General features: G+C 43.6%; 1 protein-coding gene across 2 annotated transcripts in view; it reads right to left on the minus strand.

Annotated features, from left to right (window-relative positions):
• LOC113440341 (NACHT, LRR and PYD domains-containing protein 3) overlaps window positions 1–24,781 on the minus strand; it is a 111,180-nt gene that overhangs the window by 19,123 nt on the left and 67,276 nt on the right. For both annotated transcript variants that reach the window (XM_087919413.1, XM_087919409.1), the window contains 3 exons: window positions 781–942; window positions 446–616; window positions 86–256 (listed from right to left, as the gene is read on the minus strand). In XM_087919413.1, the coding sequence (XP_087775539.1) occupies window positions 86–256; window positions 446–616; window positions 781–942 (504 nt within the window). The remainder of the gene's footprint in view (window positions 1–85; window positions 257–445; window positions 617–780; window positions 943–24,781) is intronic.

A 24,781-nucleotide genomic window follows, 5' to 3' on the forward strand; every position in this document is an offset into this window, starting at 1 on the left:
AATTGCTTCCCTGAGGATATATTTCTAGAACAGAATCGTTTAAGAGAAATAACATAAATCAAATTAAAAAACACTGTTTACTCACCGTAGTACTTCTAATTTACAGTCTGAATATTTGAGCCCTTTACAAAGCACTTCCATTACTGTATCAATATTGTTGATGGGAAACAACTCTAACTCTTTCAGTCTTTGACATTTTCTGAATACACCTGAAAGATGACTGCTGAAAAATTCAGTAAGAAACTTTCCACCAAGTCTGTAAGGAAAAGTGCAAAATGCTACAATTATTTCTTGAAAAGCAAGCATGGATTGTGTTTTGTAAAAAATTGAAGAGAATGTGGTTATATACAGCAATTGATTTCACTCCCTGGCTATATTTCTGAAAGATAAGCACACAAGAGAAAATAACATATATCAAACTGAAAAAGAAACACTGATCACTCACCCTAGTTTTTCTACATTACAGTTTCGATGTTTGAGCCCCTCACATAACATTTTCACTGCTTCGTTATTTGTGTCATTGGATAGTAAATCCAACTCTCTCAATCTCGTTTGTTCACTGAGTATTTCAGCAAAAGATCTACAGAAGGATTCCTTCAGGAACTTTCCCTCAAGCCTGTAGCAAAAAGTGCAAAATATTACAATTATTCCTTCAAAAACAAGCATGGACTGTACAATGAATTGCAGAATATGGGTCTATATGGCAAATGATGCCTCTCCGGGATATATCTCCAGAGCACAAACAGTCAAGAAAAAGTACATCAAACAGTGATCACTCACCTTAGTTTTTTTACTTTACAGTCTAGATGTCGGAGCCCTTCGCATAGCACTTTCTCTACATTTTCAGGTAGTTTGCAGAGAAATAACTGTAATTCTCTTAATCTCTTAAGGATTTCTACAAAATGACTGCTGGGTGAGTTGGACAGAAATTGTTCATGAATGCTGCAGAAAAGAGCACACACACAAAAATTATTTAATTTACACAATACAGAGTAACAGAGTTGGAAGGACACTTGGAAGTTGTCAGATCTGTATACCTGTCATTTCTTCAATGGAAGAAGAAAAGGGGGGGAGACTGATAAAGAAATCCTTCTTGATGTAACCTGAATATATTTAATCTTATTTCAAATTTGTATAACCTACACAATGATACAATGGAGAGATGAAACCCAGATGGCCGGAACCTATCACCTCTGAGAGAGATAGCCAGGAGATGAAGAGACTATAAAAATTCCACAGTGAGAATGTCCTGGGAAACTCTGAAAAAGATCATTCTGAAAAGGGGGTGGGGTAGGAATTAACATGGTGGCTCTTTGTTTTACTAAATACACATCAAGATAAGGGGAGGGGTTTTAAACTCCCTTATCTATCTCTGCATGCCTGAGAGACATTAGATGCTGCTTTTAACCCCTACGTGAATTGTCTCATCTCAATAAAGGATTCCTTTTTGATACGTTTTGATACATTTTCAGAAGTTCATTCTAGTTGATTGAATGGGAAAAGTTCTGTAGCCTGACATAAAGCAGTGTCTGCAATAGAGGTCAGTCTGGAGAGGAATTTTTTTTTTAAAAAAAACCTTCACTCTACCAAGGGGACCCTGCAAGAAAGGAAAATGTCTGAGTACAGCAAGGACCAAGGGGAAGCCAAATGCTGGCGAGAAATGTCGACAGTTACCCAGCCAGATACTGACTCGGTGCACCCCATCGAAGATACCGAAGCTGCCTACGAAACTTCCACAAAGCCCCGGTGGTCTATAGGCATAGGAAAGAGAGACAGCTGGGATGGAATGGTAATGGCAACAAGACTGTTTCTCATCCTGTCAGCATTCTGAGTAATGCATGCAAAGAATACTGTTATGTCCTGAGAACTATAGGAGTTCTCACTCAGGTCCATTCACTTTGAGTGGGCGTTCTTCCCTCCCCTCATTGGTTGGTTCTCCCCAGCAGCCAGCTATAAAAGCAGGCTGCGGGGTCTAACCCGTTGCTGATTGCTGCGAGCCAGTTTCCAGGCGTGGCAAGCACGGTCAGCCCTTTATTGTTATAATAAAGTATTTGTTGCACTCATGCTCTGGTCCAGCCTCTCCTTTCCCAAACTTAACACTGGCGACGAGGATGGGATGGCTACCAGAAGCACCATGCAACCGCTGAGTCACTAGCCGCCGATCCGCAGCCAGAGAGAGCGGTCAGCAGACGAAAGAGCAAACAAAAAGAGCAAACGCTGATCCGCTGACAGAGAAAGCGGTCAGCAAGCGAAGAGAAGCGAACGCTGATCCGCAGCCAGAGAAAGCGGTCAGGTTCGAAAGTTAGAAGCGTCTGTAGCCGCTTGTTAGCCCTGCTACAGGGAAAGTGAAGCGCTGCGAGCCGCAGCCGCTCAGATCAGGCGCGAAATTCAAACGGTTGCCATTTGAATTTCAAACCTAAAGGTACAGCACAGCGCTGTAGTCCAGTCACTGACGCCCACACTGGTGCGAATCCTAACGCCGCCAACGGCTAACAGCCAAACGTGGTTAACCCAGAGAGAAGAGAGGATCGCGAAAAGCCTCTCCTGAGCTGAAATCACTTGCCTACCACAGGCACTAAAACATTGTCTGCTGCCCCAGAGAGATTTTTTTCCACAGGTAGTCAACCGGTCCCAGCATCATGAGTTCCAATCCAGTCTTCCCGGCGTTCAAGCCAGACGAAGAGAAGTGGGAATCGTATAAGAACTGCTTTAATCATTATACTGATGCGGTCGGCCTGGCGGATGCGGGAGAGCATCGGAAAAAATCCTATTTCCTAATCTACTGTGGAGCCACCGTCTACGATACTGCTACGGCACTCGTGGCTCCTTGCGAGCTGAAAAACGTTCCGTGGTCTGAGTTACTTGAGATCCTAACTAACCACTATGCTCCCAGGCCCTCGCAGATCACCAGGAGATTCACCTTCTGTATGAGGAAGCAATCGAGCAAGGAGACCATCAATCAATATATGGCCGCTCTCCGAACAGCAGCATTGCATTGTGGGTTTGGAACCTACCTGGAGGACATGCTCCTCGATCAACTAGTCTGCGGGGTCAAGGACCTCCACCTGCAAAGGCGCCTTCTCGCCAAAAAAGACCTCAACCTCACACAAGGAGTCGAGGAGGCCTTAGCAGCTGAGTTGGCAACGAACTCAGCCACCGAAATCCAGGGCCCAAGTGCCAAGATGACATCACTTCCAGTCCACTCCGAAGAGGTGGTAGCGGAAGAAGCCATCAGTGAAGAAAACGACGTCCACCGCCTCTCCAACGACAGACGGTCGCAGGTAGGAGCCAAACTAGAAAACATCGGTCCGCCCAAGCACATCACCCTGTGCCTAGCCTGTGGGGGATCTCATCAGAGGGCCACCTGCAAGTTTAAAGGAGCCACCTGCAATAACTGCCATAAAAGGGGACACATCGCGAGAGTCTGCCAAGCCCCCCAAAGCACAGCACAAAGACACCCCCCCTCACACTCGGGACCACAGAGGCAAGTATTGAACTGTCGCACGCACCACCTTGCCAAGCACATGCGCCACACTGTTAGTAAAATTTCTCTCTCCGTTTCCCTAGAAGGTAAACCGTGCTGCATGGAGGTGGACACAGGGTCAGCGCTCTCAATAATCTCGTGGAACACCCTCAAGAGGCTCCAACCCAGCCTATCCACTAGCCGGCTCCAGAGATGCCAGTTTAGCCTGAAGGACTACCAGGGGAAGACCATTCCTGTAATCGGCAGAGGCAAGTTCCTTGTCAATTTTAGAGCTTTTAAAGGCCACCTACCTCTAGTGGTAGTTAACGGCAATCTACCCACCTTATTGGGGCTCGATTGGTTTCCCCATCTCGGCCTAGGGCTAACAGGAGTCCATGCTGTCTCAACCTCAGACACTGACTCCTTATTCGCTGATTACTCAGATGTGTTCAGCGAGGAGCTCGGGTGTTATAACGGTACCCCCATCTCATTCTCAGTTGACCCCCAAGCAGTCCCAATCTGGCTAAAACCGCGCAGGGTCCCGTTTGCAATTCGGCCAAAACTTGATGCAGAATTGGATAAACTATTAAAACAGGGGGTCATTGAGCCAACAGATTTCGCCAAATGGGAGATGCCCATCGTTACACCCCTCAAAAAAGACGGTAGCCTGAGAATTTGCTCGGACTACAAGATGACAATCAATAAATTCTTACAAGTTAGCGCGTACCCGGTGCCCGTCATTCAGCATTTATTACACACATTCGAACCAGGCACCATTTTCGCAAAATTGGACATGTCTCAAGCATATCAGCAGTTCCCTGTTGATAACCAAACAGCGGAACTCCAGACCATTGTCACTCACAGGGGTGCCTTCCGATGCAAGCGTCTCCAATTTGGCGTAAGTGTTGCCCCAGGTATTTTTCAATCCCTCATGGAGCGGATTTTACAGGGCCTCCCTGGTGTAGTACCCTACTTCGACGACATCTTAGTCTCGGCCAGGGACAGACCCCAACTCTTCCAGAGAGTTCGAGCAGTGTTAGAGAGGTTCAGACAGCATGGCCTCAAGTTGAAAAAAAGAAAAATGTGCCATTGCCACTAGACAGGTGGACTTTCTGGGTTATAAAATTGACGCCTCTGGCATTCATCCCCTGGAGTCCAAGGTTAAGGCAATCCACGAGGCACCCACTCCAACCTCCAAAACTGAACTACAGGCTTTCTTGGGGCTACTGAACTTTTACGCATCCTTCTTGCCCCATAAAGCATCAGTAGCTGAACCCCTACACAGATTACTGGATAAAAAGTCACCTTGGCACTGGGGGCACAAAGAAGACCAGGCTTTTCACGCCGTCAAATCACTACTCATGTCAGAGGCAGTACTTATTCAATTCGATCCCAGCCTCCCTCTAGTGCTGGCAGCAGACACATCCCCTTTTGGAATCGGGGCAGTCCTTAGTCACAGACTTCCCAATGGCGCCGAGGCCCCCATCGCCTTTTTCTCAAGAACGCTCTCCACCACGGAGCGCAACTACAGCCAGATCGATAAGGAAGCCCTAGCAGCTGTTGCAGCCGTGAAAAAATTTCACGAATTTCTCTTTGGCCATTTTTTTGAACTGGTCACAGACCACAAGCCCCTCCTGGGCCTACTAGCCGGGGACAAACAGACCCCTCAAGTCCTTTCCCCTAGGATGACAAGGTGGACCCTCTTCCTAGCAGCCTACTCCTACAGACTTATACACCGCCCGGGTAAGACACTGTCCCACGCTGACGCTCTCAGTCGCTGCCCCTTACCGGCTCCGGCTGAAGACCCTGCGCCTATACACACTATTTTCGAAATCACCCAGTTGGACCTACCCCTTACTGCCCTTGACATTGCTGCCAAAACCAGGGCAGACCAAACACTCGCCCAGGTGCTTGACTGGGTGAGGAGGGGGTGGCCGGGTGGCAATGTTGAAAACAAATTCACACCTTTCAAGACTCGCATGCAGGAGTTGTCAAGTTTGCAGGGCTGTCTACTGTGGGGCACTCGAGTGGTCATTCCGACCTCACTGCGTACCCGAGTTCTGGAGGCGTTGCACAAGGGACACCCTGGCATCGTGAGAATGAAGGCATTAGCACGCAGCTACGTGTGGTGGCTGGGTCTCGACGAGGACATTGTCAATTGGGTAAGTTCCTGCAGCGTTTGCCAGGAATCCCGTCCTGCTCCCCCCATTGCCACCCCTACCAGATGGGAAAGCGCCAGCGCCCCTTGGTCCAGAATTCACATCGACCTGGCCGGCCCCTTGCATGGGAAGATGTTCCTAGTGGTCGTGGACGCCTATTCCAAATGGATTGACGTAGCACAGCTATCCACGACCACCACACTAGCAATCACCAACGTGTTAACACGCCTGTTCGTAACGCACGGACTACCCGACTCCATTGTCTCCGACAATGGCCCACAGTTCGCATCGACCGAGTTCAGCCGTTTCGCTGCCAACCTGGGTATCCGCCACATTTTCACAGCCCCATTTCATCCTGCCAGTAATGGGCTGGCTGAAAGGGCCGTCAGGACCACTAAAGAAGCCCTGGCTAGGTTCAGCAAGGATGACTGGCACCACAAACTCTCGCGTTTCCTGATGAGCCAGCACTCAACTCCTTGTTCAGTCACCAATAAGTCCCCAGCGGAGCTCCTGATGGGCCGGCGTCTGAGGACTGTATTGGACAGACTTCACCCACAATACTGCCCTGACTCTCCCCTCGCTTCCACGTCGGGGGTTAGACATTTTATCTTACAGGAGCCAGTGTTCGCGAGGAACTTCGCTGGACACCCCCTGTGGATCCCGGGCGAGATCGTAGCCATCACTGGGCCGCGATCATATCGGGTCAGATTGGAGGATGGCCGTGTCTGGAGGAGGCACATAGACCAACTGCGTAGGCGCCTCAGCACCCTCGCCAGCAGAGATCCTGAGTCCCCAGACGAAGAAAGGCCTCATCACCAACCCCACATCCACATCGTGCCCGGCGACCAGTTCGCTCCAACAGCCGTTCCCGACAGCCTGAACACGGACAGCAGCGCCCAGACGGTTGACCAGCCTGACCCAGTCTACGGGAGCTCGTCCCCAGTGACCAACCCTACGAGTCCCGAGCATGCCCGAACCGAGGGGCACGTTGGTGACACTTTGCCGACTCCGCCTTCCCAGGCAGACCCGGGACAGACAGACAGCGTTCCTGAGCTGCGCCGTTCCGGGCGCCAACATAAGCCCCCTGCCTACCTCAAGGACTATGCGTGTTCGCATCTGGGGGGAAGGGGTGTTATGTCCTGAGAACTATAGGAGTTCTCACTCAGGTCCATTCACTTTGAGTGGGCGTTCTTCCCTCCCCTCATTGGTTGGTTCTCCCCAGCAGCCAGCTATAAAAGCAGGCTGCGGGGGTCCAACCTGTTGCTGATTGCTGCGAGCCAGTTTCCAGGCGTGGCAAGCACGGTCAGCCCTTTATTGTTATAATAAAGTATTTGTTGCTCTGGTCCAGCCTCTCCTTTCCCAAACTTAACAAATACAGAACTCCAAGGCAGGAAGAACATGTTTATTGGATACATCATATCAGCATGGCTAGTGGTTATAGTATAACTAGGAGTAACTGTTTTCCTCCCTAAGCATCCCAAATAATATTGTCCCATTAAAGCAGTTGACAGGCTCCTTGGTCATTCTTTTCCTTCTTCAACTGTCACCTGTTTGGATGACCTTGGTTCCCATGGGAAGGCTCTTTGTTATGTCTGTGAGACAGACTTATTTACTCCCCCCCCTTTCCCCACAGAGTACGTGGCAACCATGAAGCAGCAAAAGATGGCTTCAGCTAGGTTTGATTCAGAGTTGACAGTCAGACCTCCCTCTTGAAAGCATGAGAAGTTTCTGGAAAGTGCAAGCATAATTACAGATTAATTTTCCCTCAACCATTCCTACCCTCCCTAAGAGGTTCTTTTGGCTTCTGAGGGTATTTATCATGAAATATTTTAGTTAATTGATCCGCTTTCACATCCTTACTTTTTACTCAGGTGACTTCTGAAAGCAGATACCCCTTTCCCTACACTAGATACTGTAACTTTTCCTTATATAATCTAGACTCTAGAATCCTTTTTACTTTGTAATGAGTTTCTCCTTGCACTACGATTGGTCTTGAGGCTACCCAGGCTATTGCCCTCAGCTGAGACCCTATCATCGGCCTTAACAGACTGTTATCAAAAACAAGATGCACTTTCCCTATTAGGTGGGGGAGTTTTAGCTCCACTGTAACAGGGTTAATGATTTTCATGATGGGGAAAGGCTCTAGGAATTTTGGTCCTGGTTTCTTGCAGGGCAGTTTTAACTTCAGATACTTGGTGCAGAGGTAAATTTTGTCCCCTATTTGGAATGGTGGTTGAGGGGCATCAATGCTTATCGGCTTGAGCTTTCTGGGTTTTGGCAGCCTTGTTGAGAGCCTATTTTACATCTTCCTATGCTTTCCTCAGTGAATTCATCTACTTGGTTAAGGTCACTGAAGAGGGTGGCTCCCAAGGGAACTTGGACATGGGGACAAACTCCATCCCTGTGGTTATTTTGCATGCGGTGAGCCTGGTGCTACCATGTGTGGCATTTTTAAAAAAATAAAAGTTTTATTTAAGTTTTCACAAAGCATATAAATACAAATAAAATATCTTTTTTGAGAACAGCGTGCCCCTGGGTTATCACTTCTCCATACAGACATAAACTCAATACATATTTGTCTTATACATTCTAATTCATATCTTATAACTATTTTTGCAATTTTTTCAATGGCTTTTCCCTTTTTTTTACTTCCTATAGCCTTATTTTAAATTATCTCATTCCTTTCTTAATTCAATTACATATCTTTTTCTAATTTTTAAAATCTTTCTAATCAATGTTTTTATACTTTCGTCTGTCCTGTTTGCAATTTCATATTATCTTTTCTCATAAAATAAATTTTCCCCTGTAATTACTAGACTAGAGTGTAACACCTTTGTATCTTTTTCAAATCTTTACAGTTATAACATTCATTTTCTAACCTCTATTTTATAACACATACCTATTTTCAATTGAATTCTGTTTGGTATATTCTCTTAATAATACACACTAAATTCTTAAAAGAAAAAAGTATATATATATATATATGTGTGTGTGTGTGTGTGTGTGTGTGTGTGTGTGTGTGTAACAATAGTAAATGGAATAATTATTCTATTCAAGTACAGCTCTGCCATTAATATTAATAGCAATCTTTTACATTTCTATTTCTTTTAACAAACATTACCTAGTAATATCAGTTGTCTTTCACTTTAATCATCTATATTTCATATTTTACTTATTACTGTCTTTAAATAAAAAACCAAACAATAGTTATTAACAGTAGTCAATAAAGTTATTATTCTTATTCAAGTTCATCTTGTCAACTGATAAAAATCCTCCATGTTTCTTTTCAGTTTTTTTTAAACTTTCTTTTTAAATCATTGAGAGCCTTATTCTCTTTACAAACAAATATTCCACTACACATCAATAGAAATTTTTTCTATCACTTTAATCAGCTAACATATTTTCTAACCCTTTTCTATTTCTAATATAACAATGCTATCCCATGCACCCTTGCAGAATCCTCTCCTTAAGTTAACCATTGTCTCTGTGTCTTTTAAATAGGTTTATACCTTTAATTCTTGTACACTTTTCCTGTACCTCTATATCTTGTTTCTGTCCTTCGTAGCTTCTTTTCTTTTCCCTCTTCCCTCTCTTCTTTTCCCTCCCCTTTTTATTCCCTTTTCTATCTGATTCTCCCTTCTGTGATCCTCCCTTCTGCTTCTTCCTGATATTATGATTACTTTTCAAATTACTCTTTTTTTTGGTTGTTGCTTCAATGCTTAAGTTTTTAACTCCCTTTCCCCCTTTCCCCTTTTTACCCCCCTTAAAATTGCTTGGTCATTAAAGATGGCTTCTTTGTTGTCCCGCCCTTCTTGTTCTGCCAGCGTTTCTTGTTGTTTTTCATAGTTCAAGATCTCCATTTCTAAAAATTGAAATACAGAGCCAAAAGATCCTCTTCCCTCTTGTGCTTCTTCTTTTTGTTCTTTAAGTCTCATTTTTAACTCTTCAAGGAGTGATGCCATTTAAAAAATTTTAAACAACCCCCAATTGATTTTATTTTGTTTCATTTGGATCCTCCATCCAAAGTTCCAGGAATCATCCAATAATCCAAAACTGTTTTTTGCTTCTTTTCTCACTTTCTCTTTCCAGGGGCTTTGTTATCTTGTAACAAAGTTTCAGCTACAATGTATCTTTTGCAAGCCTTGTTAAAATTCCACTATTGATTTTTTTTAAAGTTCCAGGTGGTCTCTTCCATTTTCCAGATTCCACCCTCTCTTTTCCTTTTTTCCCTCTGCTTTCTTTCTTTTTTTAAAGAAAAAAATTAAATTATCCAAGAAACTTTATCCCTTTGACACTTTATTTTCAGCTAGAAATAGCCTATTAATGTCAAAGTGGATTAGTATCAATTTCTTTTTCAAATCTCTTCTTAACATTCCAAGTCAATTAAAACTGTCAATGTGAGAGGAAAAAAAGCCAATTCCATTTCCTTTCCCTTTCTCTTTCGCAGCTTAAAATCTTTTTTAGGTATACTATTAGTCTTTAAAATTCAGGTTCCAGGTACCTTAAATAGATGTTCTCCATTCAACCCGGTCAGTCAAACTTTCTCCTTTCTCCTTCTTCCTTCTGCACAATCTTGTCTGGTTGGGTTCTTCTTTGAGGTTCCCATTTCTGACCACCGCTGCAACTGCCTTTGGGAAAGGGAATAATGGGCAACTGAGGAGGATAGATGCAGCTCTCCTCAACCCCACTGATGGCTCCCCCTTCTTCACCACCTCTACGGGGTGGCTTCAGCCCTGAATCCGGGTGGCTTGGGATGCTCCAGCGGCGAGCACAGATCAAAACCGCACATGATCACGATTATGGTCCATCGCCGATGAAGCCCATACCGGAAGTCCCCCTATGTATAGCATTATTGTGTGCTACCCCAGCAAAGGGCAGCAAGTCTGCCCAATTCATTTGTTGGTAGTTGACTTAGCACCTATGTATTGTTCTATCACTGCATTAGCTCGTTGGACCACCCCATTTGTACTCACATGAAAAGCTGACCTAAGCCCCTGAGAGGACCCAATCAACTTAACAAATTGTCTCCAGAACTTGGCTGTAAATTGAACCCCTCGACCTGAGATGATTCTCTTAGGAACTCCTTGCAGCCTGTAAATGTGCTTTAAAAATAACTTGGCTAGCTTATGGGCTAACGGGAGACCGGGGCAGGCTACAAAATGGGCTTGCTTAGATAAGAGGTCAATCAGTGTCCAAATAACAGTGTTTCCCCCACTTTCAGGAAACTCTACTATGAAATCCATGGCGATCTCTTCCCATGGCTGGGATGGATTGACTACTTGTTGGAGAGTCCAGGAGGCTTTCCTGATCTTTTTTTTTGATAGTGGCACAAACTGCACAACTTTTGACATAGCTCTCAATGTCTTTCTTCATTCCTGGCCACCAAAATTTTCTCCTCACCAGATGCAGGGTTTTTAGAATCCCAAAGTATCCTGCTTATTTTGAGTCATGGTTCTTCTAGAGCAGTTAAAGGTGAAGGGTACTGGGGACATACAGTTTAGACCCCTCCCAGGCTAGTCAATCTCTGGAGGTTAGTAGCTTCTTCTTGTCCCTGTACCAAGGGTCAAATAGCATTTCAGTTTTGAGGTTCTGAGTTAGATCCCCCCACCCCGCGCCTGATCACTTTCACATTTGCTGCCTGGTTGTGTCTTGTGTCATTCTCTGGGAGGGAGGAATCGTGGCATGGATCACTTCCTCACGCTGGTTGTTGTATTGTGGCATTTGTAACCGAGCATCTGTCATGCCCCTGTTGGAATCTGATTTGGAGGGGGAGGCCAAGCAGCTGAAACGGGGTGGAAGTGTGGCTCCATTGGCTGTGGAAGAAACTGGGGAAGGGCAAGGGCTGAGCAGAGCAGGGGAGAGGTAGAGCAAGAGGAATTTGGAGGAAGACCCAGGCCCATCCCCTCTTCATCCTAGGGCACTCAGGGAGGAATGGAGAAGGGAGCAACGTGAGTTCTGTGGCTTACAGGGGAGGAAAGGGCCCTGATTCCCTTCATTAGCTGCCGCTGGGAACACAGTGTTTAAAAGGGGAGTTTGCACACTGCAACTTGTTGGAAACAAATCATGTATTATCATGTTTTGTTGAGGCTTATCTGGGTTCTTCCCAACTGTGGTGTTTTGCTGGGCTTTCAAGTCTACAATTCCTTCTCCTGTCCTGTCAAGTTAATTACTGCAGTGTGGTTTGTGTTGTGACTCCGGGATTTGAATCTGGTCTGTCAGCAGATGTGAGCTCGAGTGAAGAGGATCTGGCACTGAGATTTGCGGCTGCATTGTTGAGTGATTTTGAAGGTAGCCAGGATGAGGAAGTGGACTTAGCTATGAGAGACGAGCCTAATTTATTGAAGGTGTCCTCCCCCGAATCTCCCTCTCTGATTACACAGCAGCCGGGAACAGATAATCAGGAAAACGCGTGAGAGGTTTCAAGTAAGGAGAGCTTTGAGGGATCTTGGCTTGACGTGAGAAATAGACGGAGATTGAGACATCAACCTCAATTGGGAAAGAAGCGTCAAGCCAGCGATTAATGAGACTAACACGCCCCCTTTAGGAGATAAAAGGAAAGGGATTGGCTTGAGAAATTTGCCAGAAGCAAAGTGTATTGTTGGAGCGAAAGTACTGTGAAGATTCTCGGAGGCATTGTGATTTATAGGCACTTCAGGATTGCCAAACAGATTTCAGAATTACTGCTGAGGACTGGAAAAACCTCAGCAGTTATCTTTGTTGGGGTTTATTTTTGGTTGCTTGTATTTCTGGAACTTTAGAATTTTGATTGCTCACCTGTGTATACAGGTGAGACATAACAGGTTTGTATGGATTTTTATTTACAGTTTGTCTGTACTTCATTTTCAGACTGAATTTCCTTCACTTAAAGACTGTTCTTGGGAGAGTTTTTTCTCTAGCCGAAGGTAACCTGGACATTGTGGGCTAAGTTGGTGGTATTAAACTAAGGGACACTTGCTTATTTGTGTTGCCTTTGTGCCATGCCCCGGGTCATCACAGCATCTGATAAAAGGTTTTTCTTCAAGGTGAAGTGAAAAGTGGTTGAAGTATTGCACCCATTGAACCTGCTTGGGAGAAAGTTTCATGGGATCCGAAGTGCCTCTAGGTTTTTATGGTCAGTCCATACTTCAAAGGCACATTGTTTCCTTCAAGGAAGTGGCACCACGTTAGTAGAGCCCGGCAGACTGTATGGCTTCCTTTTCCCACACTGCCCACCCCTTTTTGGGCTCAGTAAGCTTTTGGGAGCTATATGTGCATTGTTGCAGGTTCCCCTCCATGTTTCTCTGAAGGAGAACTGCAGGCACTGCCACATCACTAGCATCTGCCTGGATGATAAAAGGCATCTCTGGGCAAGAGTGTTTAAGGAGCGATTTTTTTTAGCAAAGAGCATTTGGAGCATTTTGAAGGCCTCCATTTTAAGGGTTGACTTTGTTGGGGTTTCACTTCCTTCCTCCAGTTTTTAGTAGCTTGGAGATTGGGAGGCTGATTTCTGCAAAGGAGGGAATCAATTGCCAATAGAAGTTTGCAAACCCAAGGAAGCTTTGGAGTTTTCTTTTCCTGGGTCCATTTTGACTCCCTCACTGGATACTTGGTAGCTTGGTAGCAGATCTAGTTTGGTAAAGATTTTCCCTTTTGCCAAGTGGGCCAGTATGTCCTTCATCAAGGGGAGAGGGTACATATTTCCACGCAAACACTGTTAATCCTGCTAAAATCCATGCATAGTCTCATTGTCCCATCTTTTTTTTCTTTGAACAGCAGCTGTATGAACCCTTTGGCCAAGTTCTTATCAATGTACTCCTTTAGTTCCTTCATTTCCCTAGGGGTCATGGAGTACAGCTTTTGCTTGGGTAGTTTTGTGCTGGGCAGAATTTCTATTGCACAGTCAGTAGGGTAGTGGATTGGTAGCATGTCACATTCTGTTTTGCTGAAAACTTCTGCTAAGTCCTGCTATTCCTTAGGAATTGTGCGTGTGGGGGGGAGGGTCCCTGGCAGCTGCTCTGATATGGCTTTCCAGTTCTCACTCTGCTTAGTGTCTTTCAGCCACTGGACAGCATCCCCTCCAGGGTTGCTAAGGGGAGGGAAAGGACCTACTCCTAGCCTTGATCTCCTCTCCTTCCCACCAGATGGTGGTGCCCCATTTGTCTAGTCAGGACAGCCATTGGAGTACTGCCTTCATTATTTTTGGCGCCATTATAAAACAGATAGTTTTCCAGTGCCAGTGGATTTCTAGTCTTACTGGTTCGGTAAAGAGCATGGTGGGGGCTTCTGCTATCAGTGATCCACCACCCTGTTCAAACCTCATGGTCTGGGGTAGTTTCTTAGCTCTGATGCCCAGTTTCAGAACCGTCTGCCAACTGATTAGGCAGCAAGTACACCCTGAGTCTATTAAAGCATCTATAATCCCATGGACCCCAGATTTTGGTAGTATGATTTTCATGGGGATGCTGAAGGGGTCATCCTCATCCTCATCTTCACTGTCATAGCGAGCAGGCTGCTGAATGTCCCGGGTCAGAGTTTCCTCTCCCTCACTGGAGGGAGGAGAGACCTCTATGGTGGGTGAGCTCCCCCTTCTCTTGGGCCTTCCATTGGAGTTTCTTTGGCTTGGCTGTATCAGACATGCTCCCCTTCAGCAGTGGGGTTGGAGCCAGGCATTCAGCCACCCGTGGTTTTGCTGGCCACAATGGAAGCACGATGAGCAATCCCTGAGACCTGCTGGAGGGGTGGAGAGGTTTTGCGGGAGTCAATCACCTGCTTAATGGCACTTTTCTTGGTTAATCTTTGGCTTTTGCTCAGGGGCTCTGCATTTCTTGCATTGCTTCAGCTCAAGGTCCAATGCCACCGCCATCTGGTACCACTTGTAAGTCATTGCGAGTCATTTTCAAACCTGGCAGTTCTTGTAAGAAGGCGTCAATATTGCCCAGCTCGGGCACATCCTCATTGTGGAGCTGTCACCCACTCCGCCACTTGCCCCTTCAGATTTGCAGTCACCATATAGACCACAGGTAAGATTCAGCCAGTTCTCACTGGTTTGCCCAAACCATTAATTAATTGCTTATACAGTTTGGAGAACTGGCTAAAAATAAAGTACAAGAGAGGTTTTTTTCCCTCTCTCTCTCCCTTCAGTTAATAGCTCTGGGCAGACAGCCAAGAACCACTTAACAGTTATAGCTGGAATGCAGCCGATACACACTGAATCAAGTCAATAAACAACAGAAACTGACAGGATTAGGACAGGGAAACCCATTAATCACCCATCTAGGGATGGGATTAACCTCTTCCCTTCAGGAAAAAGGACAAGATTACAAGATTTTCAAAGAGTATTAAGTAACACCTCTGTGATCATCTGATTCTCCCTAGAGTTCCCCTTTTATAGCTGATGTAGTGTTGTTTCTTCCTGGGGGGAAAGATACAGGAGGGGACAATGATGCAGTTTGATCATACAGGCCATGAATTTAATGTGGTCCAGCCAACTGTATTGCTTCTGCTGTGAAGCACCCAATTTAGAACATAGAATAATAGAGTTGGAAGGGTAATGGATTTTGGCAGCATATCCAGGCTTTCAATTAGCATGAGCAGCTGCTCTTAGTTTCCCTCTCAGTTGCTGCATTTGCTTTGGGGATGACATTTTTTTAAAGGGGAATGGCTGTGTTAAGTTTTATGCATTGTTTTAGTGCAAGGGTCTCCAAACTTGGTGACTTTAGGCTTGTGGACTTCAACTCCCAAAATTCTACAGTCAGCATGGCTGCCTGAGGAATTCTGGGAGTTGAAGTTCACAAGTTATAAACTTGCCAAATTGAAGATTCCTATTCTAGTGGTTCCTGGCACTGTACTTCCCTCACTCTTTTTGAAAGCCTCTAATGACGGAACACCCACAATTTCTGAAGGCAAGCTATTCCATTGGTTGATTAGTCACACCCTTAGGACATTTCTCCTTAGTCCTAGGTTGCTTCTCTCTTTGGTTAGTTTCCATCCATTGTTTCTTGTTGTGCCTTTTGGTGCTTTGGAAAATAGATTGATTCCCTCATTTTTGAAGGGGCCCCTCAAATTGACAGAACAATTAATCATTGGAACAACTTGCCTCCAGAAGTTGTAAATGCTCCAACACTGGAAGTTTTAAAGAAGAGATTGGATAACCATTTGTCTGATGTGGTATAGGGTTTCCTGACTAAGCAGGGGGTTGGACTAGAAGACCTCCAAGGTCCTTTTCAACTCAGTTATTCTATTCTATTCTAAATATTGGAATAGTACTATTTTATTGTGAGTTGGACTAAGGAGAAATTTCTTAAGGGTGAGACCAATCACGTTGGCCACGCCCACCTCCTCACATGACCACCCAGCCATGCCCACCCAGTCATTAGGGCAGAGAACCAGTTGTTAAATTATTTGAATCCCACCACTGATACAGACCATCACCTAATTGTTTTGATAGAGTGGTGCATGGTCATCTAGGTGAGCCTGGTTTAGGAAGAACACAAGTTTCTCTGGATCTCTGTCAAACGTTGTCTTCATAGGGGAGGATCTGCCAGCCAGGGAGGAGGAGGTGACTGTGTTGGTACCCAGATGGGAGGTTGATGTCTGGTCAGAAAAATGGGCATCATAACCAGGAGGGTTCAGAGTTGGCATGAATCTGACTGTCTGCATAGAGTACCCATTCATCTCCCCATTGAAGTGGAACCTATTTATCTATTCACAGAGAACATGTTTTTGAACTGCAAGTTGGGCAGAAGCCGAGGCAAGTTTTGGGAGTTCATCTTACCATGCAGTGCTAGGGCTCAAAACGTCTGGACCAGAGACCACCTCCAATGTCATGAAGCCACTGAGCCACCTCACCTCTCTTCTTAAGCAAGTGGTTTACTTCAAATATTCTGCATTCCCTGACCCACCCACTATGGTGTTCTGAACTAGCAGTACATTTCTTTGTTCTGCTAGACAATGGCTGGTTTGATAGCTACAGAGCAGTTCTCTATATCTACTTCACTACTGGATTAGAAAAGGAGTAGTACGGAATTGCCCTGAAGCTCCTTGGATGACATTTCTTGGCTGACAGGGTGAATATTCAGCAAATTTCTTCTCCTTAGTAAGTTTGCCAGAGAAGAGGATTGATACCATGTCCATCCATTGAGAAATCAGGGTCGACTCAGGAGTAATGCCACACCTCAGAGATGATTGCCTCCTCCCATAGGACATAAAAGAGGAGCAAACAGGACATGAGCTTTTGCAGGAAGCAATTAGTTCCTTTGGTCAGTTCAAGCTTTGAAAAGTGTTGTTTGACTCTGTGTCAAGTTTGGCCTTGCCCTGGGTTTGGTAATTAGTTCTCTGGCTGCATTTTAAGTGTGATAAGGTGGGTGTTTATAAACATTTCCCTGACAGACTATTTGTGAAGCCTGGCCAGCTGAGAATGAACATAATTCACAGCTGTGAAAATAAAAGAGGTTTTATCAGGATTAGGATTGTGTTTTATACTTTCTAAGGAAGCCTAGGTCAGATCAGCCTAGCCAGAAGACAACTGCCAGGAGATGTTAGGATCCAATTTATAAGAAAATCTATTGAAGAGCAAGTAATTCAGAAAAATTACCAGCAGAGATTCAATTTTTTGGGAAACAGGTGCAAATATTCAAAGAAATTACAATTACAATATTAAGGAAAAACAAAGAATATTTTTTCCTGACAGATTTCCTGAAACAAAATAATATTCCCTTTTGCTTGCATAAGCTGGAAGGGGTTACTTTATCTTTATGATTGAATATGGTTCCATTTTGAATATAATTGAATATTTACAACAACATAATGACAAACAGTTGCATTAATCTTTTTGGATGCAGAAAAAGCTTTTGACAATTTGAACACGTTTAAAGCAGTGGAAAAGATGGATTTTGGTTTGGGCTTTATAGAGCATCTGAAGTGCATCTATACACTCCAGAAAGCTTGAATCATGGCGAATGGACACTTTACAAAACCAATTGCAATCCAGAAGGGAACAAAACAAAAACCACTTTTTTTGCTATAAGTGGGAAGGGAGAGGAAAAGAATTAATATTAAGATTCTGCTGGAGGAGGCTGCTTAGAACTTATAAGACTAGAGCTAAAGTGTAACAAGACTTCTAAAAGATATATTTCAATTGGAACTTTGCAACTGTAACCCCAGGAAGAGAAAGTATAAAAAGAAGAAAGTGTTTAAATGAAACAGTTTGAGTGTATTTTGATTGCTTGGTAACTTTGGGACTTTGCAAATTATTATTTGAAAGACTAAAAACATTTGGGTTGTTTTAAAAAATTTTCACAATGGCACTACTTGTTGATGATTTGAAAATTGAATTTAAAAAGCTAAAAGAAGAGGAACAAGAAGGGAAGGGCTCTTCTGGATCTGTTTTTCATTTCTTAGAAATGGCGATTTCTACCTATCTAGAAACTTCAAGAACAAAGAGATTGGGATGAAGAAGAAGCCATCTTTAATGAACATGCAACTCTAATTGGGGAAGAAAAGGAAAAGAGGGGAAAGAGAAAGGAGAAATTAAGACTTAAAAAAGCAACCAAAAAAGGGAAAAATAGGATGAAAAATCGTTACAATGTCAGAAAGCAACAGAAAAGAGGAATACAGAAGAGGGTAGAGATTAAGAGGGTGGAGATTAAACAAGGGGGTAAAAAGATTAGATTGGAAAAGAAAGAAAGGGAAAAAGGGAAGAGAAGTTACAAAGGTTTGAAACAAGATGTAAAGAAACAGGATTCATTCAGAGATAATGGGTAAAAATATAATCTAGAAAGAGATTCTGCAAAAGTACATAAGATTGTATTGTTGTATTTGTATTTGAAATAATGTTAGAAAACTGGAACATTATATGATTATAAAATGGGATAAAATATTAAAAGGAATGTGCAAAATGTTTAAAATTTAATGATAGTTTAATTTGCTATGGATTATTGTTTTAACTATATTATAAATTTATTAGTCCTTCTTATTTTAAAATATAGTACATAGTTTTAGAGTGTACTAAGCAGAATCAGAATGAAAATTATATATTATTTTAAGTGTTATTTAGGGGAAAGATATAAAGGCGTCATACTTCAACCAGTGATTACAGGAGAAATTTTGTGTCAATGAGAAAAGATAATACATAATTGAAACAGAACAGACACAAGATATAAGCATAATGATTTAAATTGAGATGAAATAAATAAAATAGAATTAAGAAAATGAAAAGAGGGGAGAAGCTATATAGAAAATGTAGAATGGTAAATAAGATATGAAATAGTATATAAAATGAACATGAATTTGAATTTATGTCTGCACAAAAAGATGTAACCTGGGACTAAGACACTTTCCAAAAAGAAGTTTTATGTTTTTGTGTTTTGTATGTGTATGTTTATTGAAAATTAATAAAATTTTTATTAAAAAAAAGATTCTAAATATAGAGGAGGTCTGGGTTTGACAGAGCTTAGATTATATTATGATGCTTGTTATCTGGTATGGCTGAAAGATTGGTTACTTTAAAAAATTCAAGGCTGTTAGACCTTGAAGGTTTTGAATTGAGATTTGGGTGGCATGCCTATCTGTGGTATGACAAAGTAAAAGTTAAGATTGGCTTTCAGATTCAGGTTATTAGGCAATTGATTGCACGTGTGTGGTGGAAGTATAAAAGATTAGCAGATAAAGTACCACTTTCACTATCACTTCATGAAGCACTACATAAAGCAGAGATTATTTCTGAATGTAAATGGATGACATATCAAGATTTATTCATATTTGAAAAAGAGGGATTTAAGATAAAGATAATAAAATGACTAATAAGTGAAGGACTTGCTTGTGATTGGTTTAATTATTATAGATTTTTGAAAGATTTAAACTTGAGAAAAAAGTTTTGTGTTCATGGGAACTAAATAAGAATTGGACATTAATTTCAGTTCTGGAGATTGACCACTTGATTTCTAAACTATAAAAAGTGCTATTCAAGATGAATCTAGAAGATAAATATGTTAAAGACTGTATGGTAAAATGGGAGAAAATGGGTATAATATAATGCTAGATAAATGCGAGAAAATATGAAAGGGACTAAAACTTACATTATAATTTGAAAAAAAAACTTTTATAAAATGATGTATTGTTGGTCCTTTACCCCTAATAGACTAGCAAAAATGTAGAAAGGGATTCTAATAAGTGCTGGAAATGTAGTTAAAATCCAGGTGCATTTTATCATATATGGTAGTCTTGCAAATATGTGAAAACATACTGGATAAACAATGAAAAAATATTTAAGATACAAATATTAATGAAACCTAAAGCTTTTCTTTTAGGCACAAAGGACAAATGAATTGAAAAACAATTTGGGATGCAATTCTTTCACATGGTGATGGCTGTGAGGATTATATTTGCCAAAAACTGGAAAGAAGAAAAGATGCTGACTGTTGAAGAATAGATTTTGAAAATGACTGAATTAGCAGAGATGGTGAAAATAACTGCTTTGATCAGAGATAATGGACTGGACAGCTATATAAGAGACTGGAAACTGTTTGTGAACCTTCTACATGCTAAATATAAATATAAATAACTGATGATTAACAGAAGGATTTGAGGACTAGTGTAATGTTTAGCTCAACCTGTTGACTGCTTTTTCTTCTTTATACAACACACACACACACACACACACACACACACTTGTAAAAGAGGAGGAGAATTTATTGCTTTTTCTTTTCTTCCAGTGCTCAGCCAGGGTGGATCTTACATGTTATATATTAAATTAAATTAACAACTTTTTCTTCCTTTTTCGTACATTATTTTGTCTTGTTGTTGTTGTTAGGGTTGAATGTGTTTTTTATTTTGTTTCATTTTATTTGTTTTATTATTCTACTGTTTTACTTTATGATAAAACAGTAAATTTAAATTGAAAAAAATGTTCTGTATTCCCTGATTGGATGTTTACCTTTCATTGGGAGTACAGAGGAAAACACCTCCTGTGATCCCATCTTTTCGGTTTTCTTGTCTTCTGGCTCATAGTTTCTTGACATGATTTTCAGGGTCTTTGTCATATCATTCATCCCCACATGAATGAGGAGAAAAGAATAATAATCTCTGAACTTAATTATTTTAGTAAGCCTCTCTGTCACATCTTTGATCTTTGCTCCTGGGATACAGCAAGCTACTTTAGATAGATTGTCTGTGTTAGCCCTGGATCCATCTTGGGATGGACTTTACAGGTCTGCCACAATGGGGATGGGTGAGCTGTGGGAACAGGAGAGTAGCGAAGGGAGTATAGTCACAACAACATTCAGATTCGGGTTTTCCCAGATGTGCCAGCATGACTTCTCTAATAAATTCTTACTTTGATGGATTTTGTCTCGGAGTTCTGAATTCTAATGGTTTACTTGGAATGCTACCATTAACCCGTATCTCCAAATAAAAAAATTCAAGCGGCTTCTCGCAAAGCAGTGCCACTGTTCAGAATACTGAGCTCCAGGCGCACCCCAATCTCTCAGGGAGCACAAAGATTCAGAGAAGATGGAACAAAGAACAGCGACCCATGAGGGAGCCACAGGGTCTGTTTCAGAGGAGGGTTGTGGGGCCATCTGCTATCCTTTGGTTATTGTGGTTGCCGAAGCTGAGGCAGCAGAGGCTGATCTCTGGAGGGGCTCCTAGTCCAAAGAGCCAGTGCTGTGGCAGTCCCAATCAACCAGCCTGGTCCTGACGGGTGAGGAAGCTGGACAAGCAGTGCCACTAGGGTTGGAAGCTGCAGCAATGGCCCCAGTGCCCCCAGGGATGTTATGCCAGCCTGAGCACATAACAACCTTTGAGTGGAGAATGATGAAACCCCTGGAGCTTAGCGAGTCTAGAGAATGGGGACTCCAACTGTCATCATGAAGCCATTCACTTGCTGGGCTACCAGAGAGATTTGGCCAGCTGAGTGTAGGACCTGCAGAGCAAGCATCCCATACTTGATCCAGCCAGGTTGTGGCCTAACCCAACCTATGTTCAACTTTCCAGGGCAGGGGTGTGTGGCAGTCCAAAGTGGGACCTCAGTTTTGTTCTGCTCAGCACCGAGCAAACCAAGATTCAGTCTTCCCCCTTGAATCTCATCCATTGGGGCAACAGCCGAGCAGAGAACAGCAGCTGATCAACCCACCAGACCTCTGGGACACTCAAGCCCAGGCACCCCAAGAGGAATGACAGGACTGCCCAGGCCCACCTGTCCTCTTCCACCAGCAAACCCCAGACTGCCACAAGCCGATCAAAGCCCTCCCAGATGGGCCTTCTATCCAGGCCAGGGATGGATTCAGTGCCAATGGATGCCAACTATGGGCCCACCACCAGGCCAACCTGCCACAGCTGCCACACCCGCAGCTGCCACACCACAATTTTTGGCAACCTTTGATGGCGCCCCAGGAAAGCTAGCTTGTTTTCTAAACTGCATTTGGGTCTACATCAATTGCTATGGGGCTCAATACTGATTGGACCAGGAGATGATCTCAGTCATTGCAGACAATATGAACGAGGGGGAAGCAGTGGATTGCTCAACTCCATGATGAAGGAGCACCTGAGTTGGAAGATGTGGACGAGTTCATGCAGTCACTAAGAGGACGATTTGAGGACACAGCTAACTGAGAGGAAGCTGAAGCGGAAATCAAGGCATTGAAGAATTCATGTGAGAGTTTAGGAGAGTAGCCGGTAAATTATGAGACTGGCCTGAATGACTGTTCATCTACTATTTCAAAGAGACCCTGAATCAGGACCTTAGGTAAGCATGTGCCTACAGGAGAGTACCAGACTGGATCCAAGATTGGTATCAGATGGCAATGACTTAGAAATTCACCCCCACCAAAGATCCATGCCAGAAAAAAATCCCCAAAAGACCATTGGGACATCGAACTGCCAACAAGCTGGCAGGGGAGATGAGACCGGCAGGAATGCCCAGTATAAAGTGTTTCAGATGTGGCCAGTAAGGTCACCAAGCCTCAGAATGCCTGGCACCAGCCCCAATCCCTCAGGCGCGAATGCCAGTGATAGCAAAATCAAGGAGAACTCCCAGAAAGCTGCAAGGAAAAGGAAAATTTGCTTGGCAAGCCATAAAGTGGGGAACTCCAGCTCCCGGGGCACCAACCCCAGCAGAAGTAGAGAGGAGGACCTGATGGTAAGTGAAGCCATCCGTCCCTTTGCCATAAAGTCCTGCACTATAGTTCCCAGGACAGGTGCATAGGGGGACCTACAGGCCATAATAGACACTGGCTGCATCAGGTGCTTGATCAGCTCTCAGACTGTACAAAATTTAGAGATTAAAAATGAGAACATTGAGCTGCTCGATCTGGTTTGAACAGTGGATGGGTCACTAATGGGGTGGGCACATCAGTGACATTAGTCACCTAACCTGTAAGACTGGAAATGGGACACCACTGGGAAATCATACGGTTTGTAGTTGCCCCCCAAATGACCAAGTCACTCATCCTCGGTCTGGCCTGGCTAGACAAGTAGGCTCCAACAATCACATGGGAAGATGGCTATCAAAAATTAAAGTTGGGATTGGGCCACTGCCCCCCCCCACTGCAAACTGAGAACTGGCCCTCTTTAGGACCTAGAGACCTCAGCCAAAAAGAAGGAGTGGCCTCCACCACGAAGGTTCTGCCTGCTGCCCAAGAATACCCAGAGAGTATAAAGGCTTAGCAGACGTTTTCAGTGAGGACGAATGCAATGTGCTCCTCCCACATCAACCCACTGACTACACAATCGAATTCATGCCCAGAGCAAAGCTGCTGAAGCCAAAAATGTATTCAATGATACCCAAAGAGATGGGCGAACTGAGGGAGTACATTGACACAAACTTAGCGAGAGGATTTATCTAAGTCTAAAGGCACAGCCCCCATATTGTTTAAAGAGAAAAAAGATGAGGGGGTGAGGTTTTGCATTGATTTTCACAGAATAAATGCTCCATGTGTGGAAAACACCTACCCCTGCCCCCCCCAATGAAGGACATGCGCAACCATTTAGCAAGGGGAAAGGTGTTTACAAAGCTAGATCTCCGAGAAGCCTACTACCACATGTGGATCAAAGAGAGTGACAAGTGGAAAACAGTATTAAATTGCCCACTAAGCAGCTTCCAGTTTAAAGTCATGCCGTTTGGGCTACAGAGAAGCCCTGTAGTGTTCATGCTACTCATTAATGAGGTGCTGCATGAGCACCTATACAAAGGAATCTTAGTTTATTTGGTATTCTCATCTTTAGTGAGATGATGGAGGAACACGTCAAACTAGTACAACAAGTGTTGAAAAAATTTCTAGATGCTAAGTTCTGTGCTAAGATGTCAAAAAAATGTGAGTTCCACAAGACCTCCCTAGACTACCTGGGCTACTAAGTGTCAAACGAGGGGGTTGAAATGGACTCAGGAAAAGTTAAGGCAGTACTGGATTGGCAATTCCCTTGTACCCATATAAGCAATTTCAAAGATTCCTGGGCTTTGCAAACTTTTACCAGCAGTTCATTGCTGCATTCGCTGAGATAGCTCTACTGCTTATGGGGCTATTAAAGATGAAAGGAACTGGCCCAAAATCCAGGCCCAACCAACCTTTAAAATGGACCCGTGATTGTCCAAGGGCTTTTGAAAAATTAAAGGGACTATTTTCCAAGGACCCAATCCTATGACACCCTTACCCTGAGCAACCATTTGTAGTGCAGGCTGATGCTAGCGATGTCACAGTCACCACAATGCTCCTACAGGAAAATCCTCTGGGCCCACTGCAACCCTGCGCCTACATATCCAAAAAACTCACCAACACTAAGCGACAATGCGCAATATGGGAGAAGGAAGCCTATGCTGTCAGATGGGCTCTCCTCTCTGGGAGACACTTCTTAGAGGGAAGCAGTGTGCCCTTTGAAGTCTGGACCAACCACAAGAATCTAGAGATGCTAAAGACACATAGGAAGTTATCCCCTAAACAGGTCTGCTTGATGCAATACCTTAAGTGGTTCAACTTTGAGCTGAAGCACATCCCAGGAGAAAAGAACAAACTAGCTGATGCTTTATCAAGAAAACCCCAATTCAACAGCTGACAGGAGAAAATAGTATATGCAGTCATACCTCCTTTGCAGCCAGCAGCTCAAATTACTACCAGAAACCAAGCCTGGAGTCGAGACGACTCAAAAGGAGACCTCATGACTACTGCACCTAAATCTACACTCCCCACTG

The sequence above is a fragment of the Pseudonaja textilis genome, chromosome 1 (assembly GCF_049901715.1).
Source record: "Pseudonaja textilis isolate UNSWEBS1 chromosome 1, rPseTex1.2, whole genome shotgun sequence".
Lineage (NCBI taxonomy): Eukaryota > Metazoa > Chordata > Lepidosauria > Squamata > Elapidae > Pseudonaja > Pseudonaja textilis.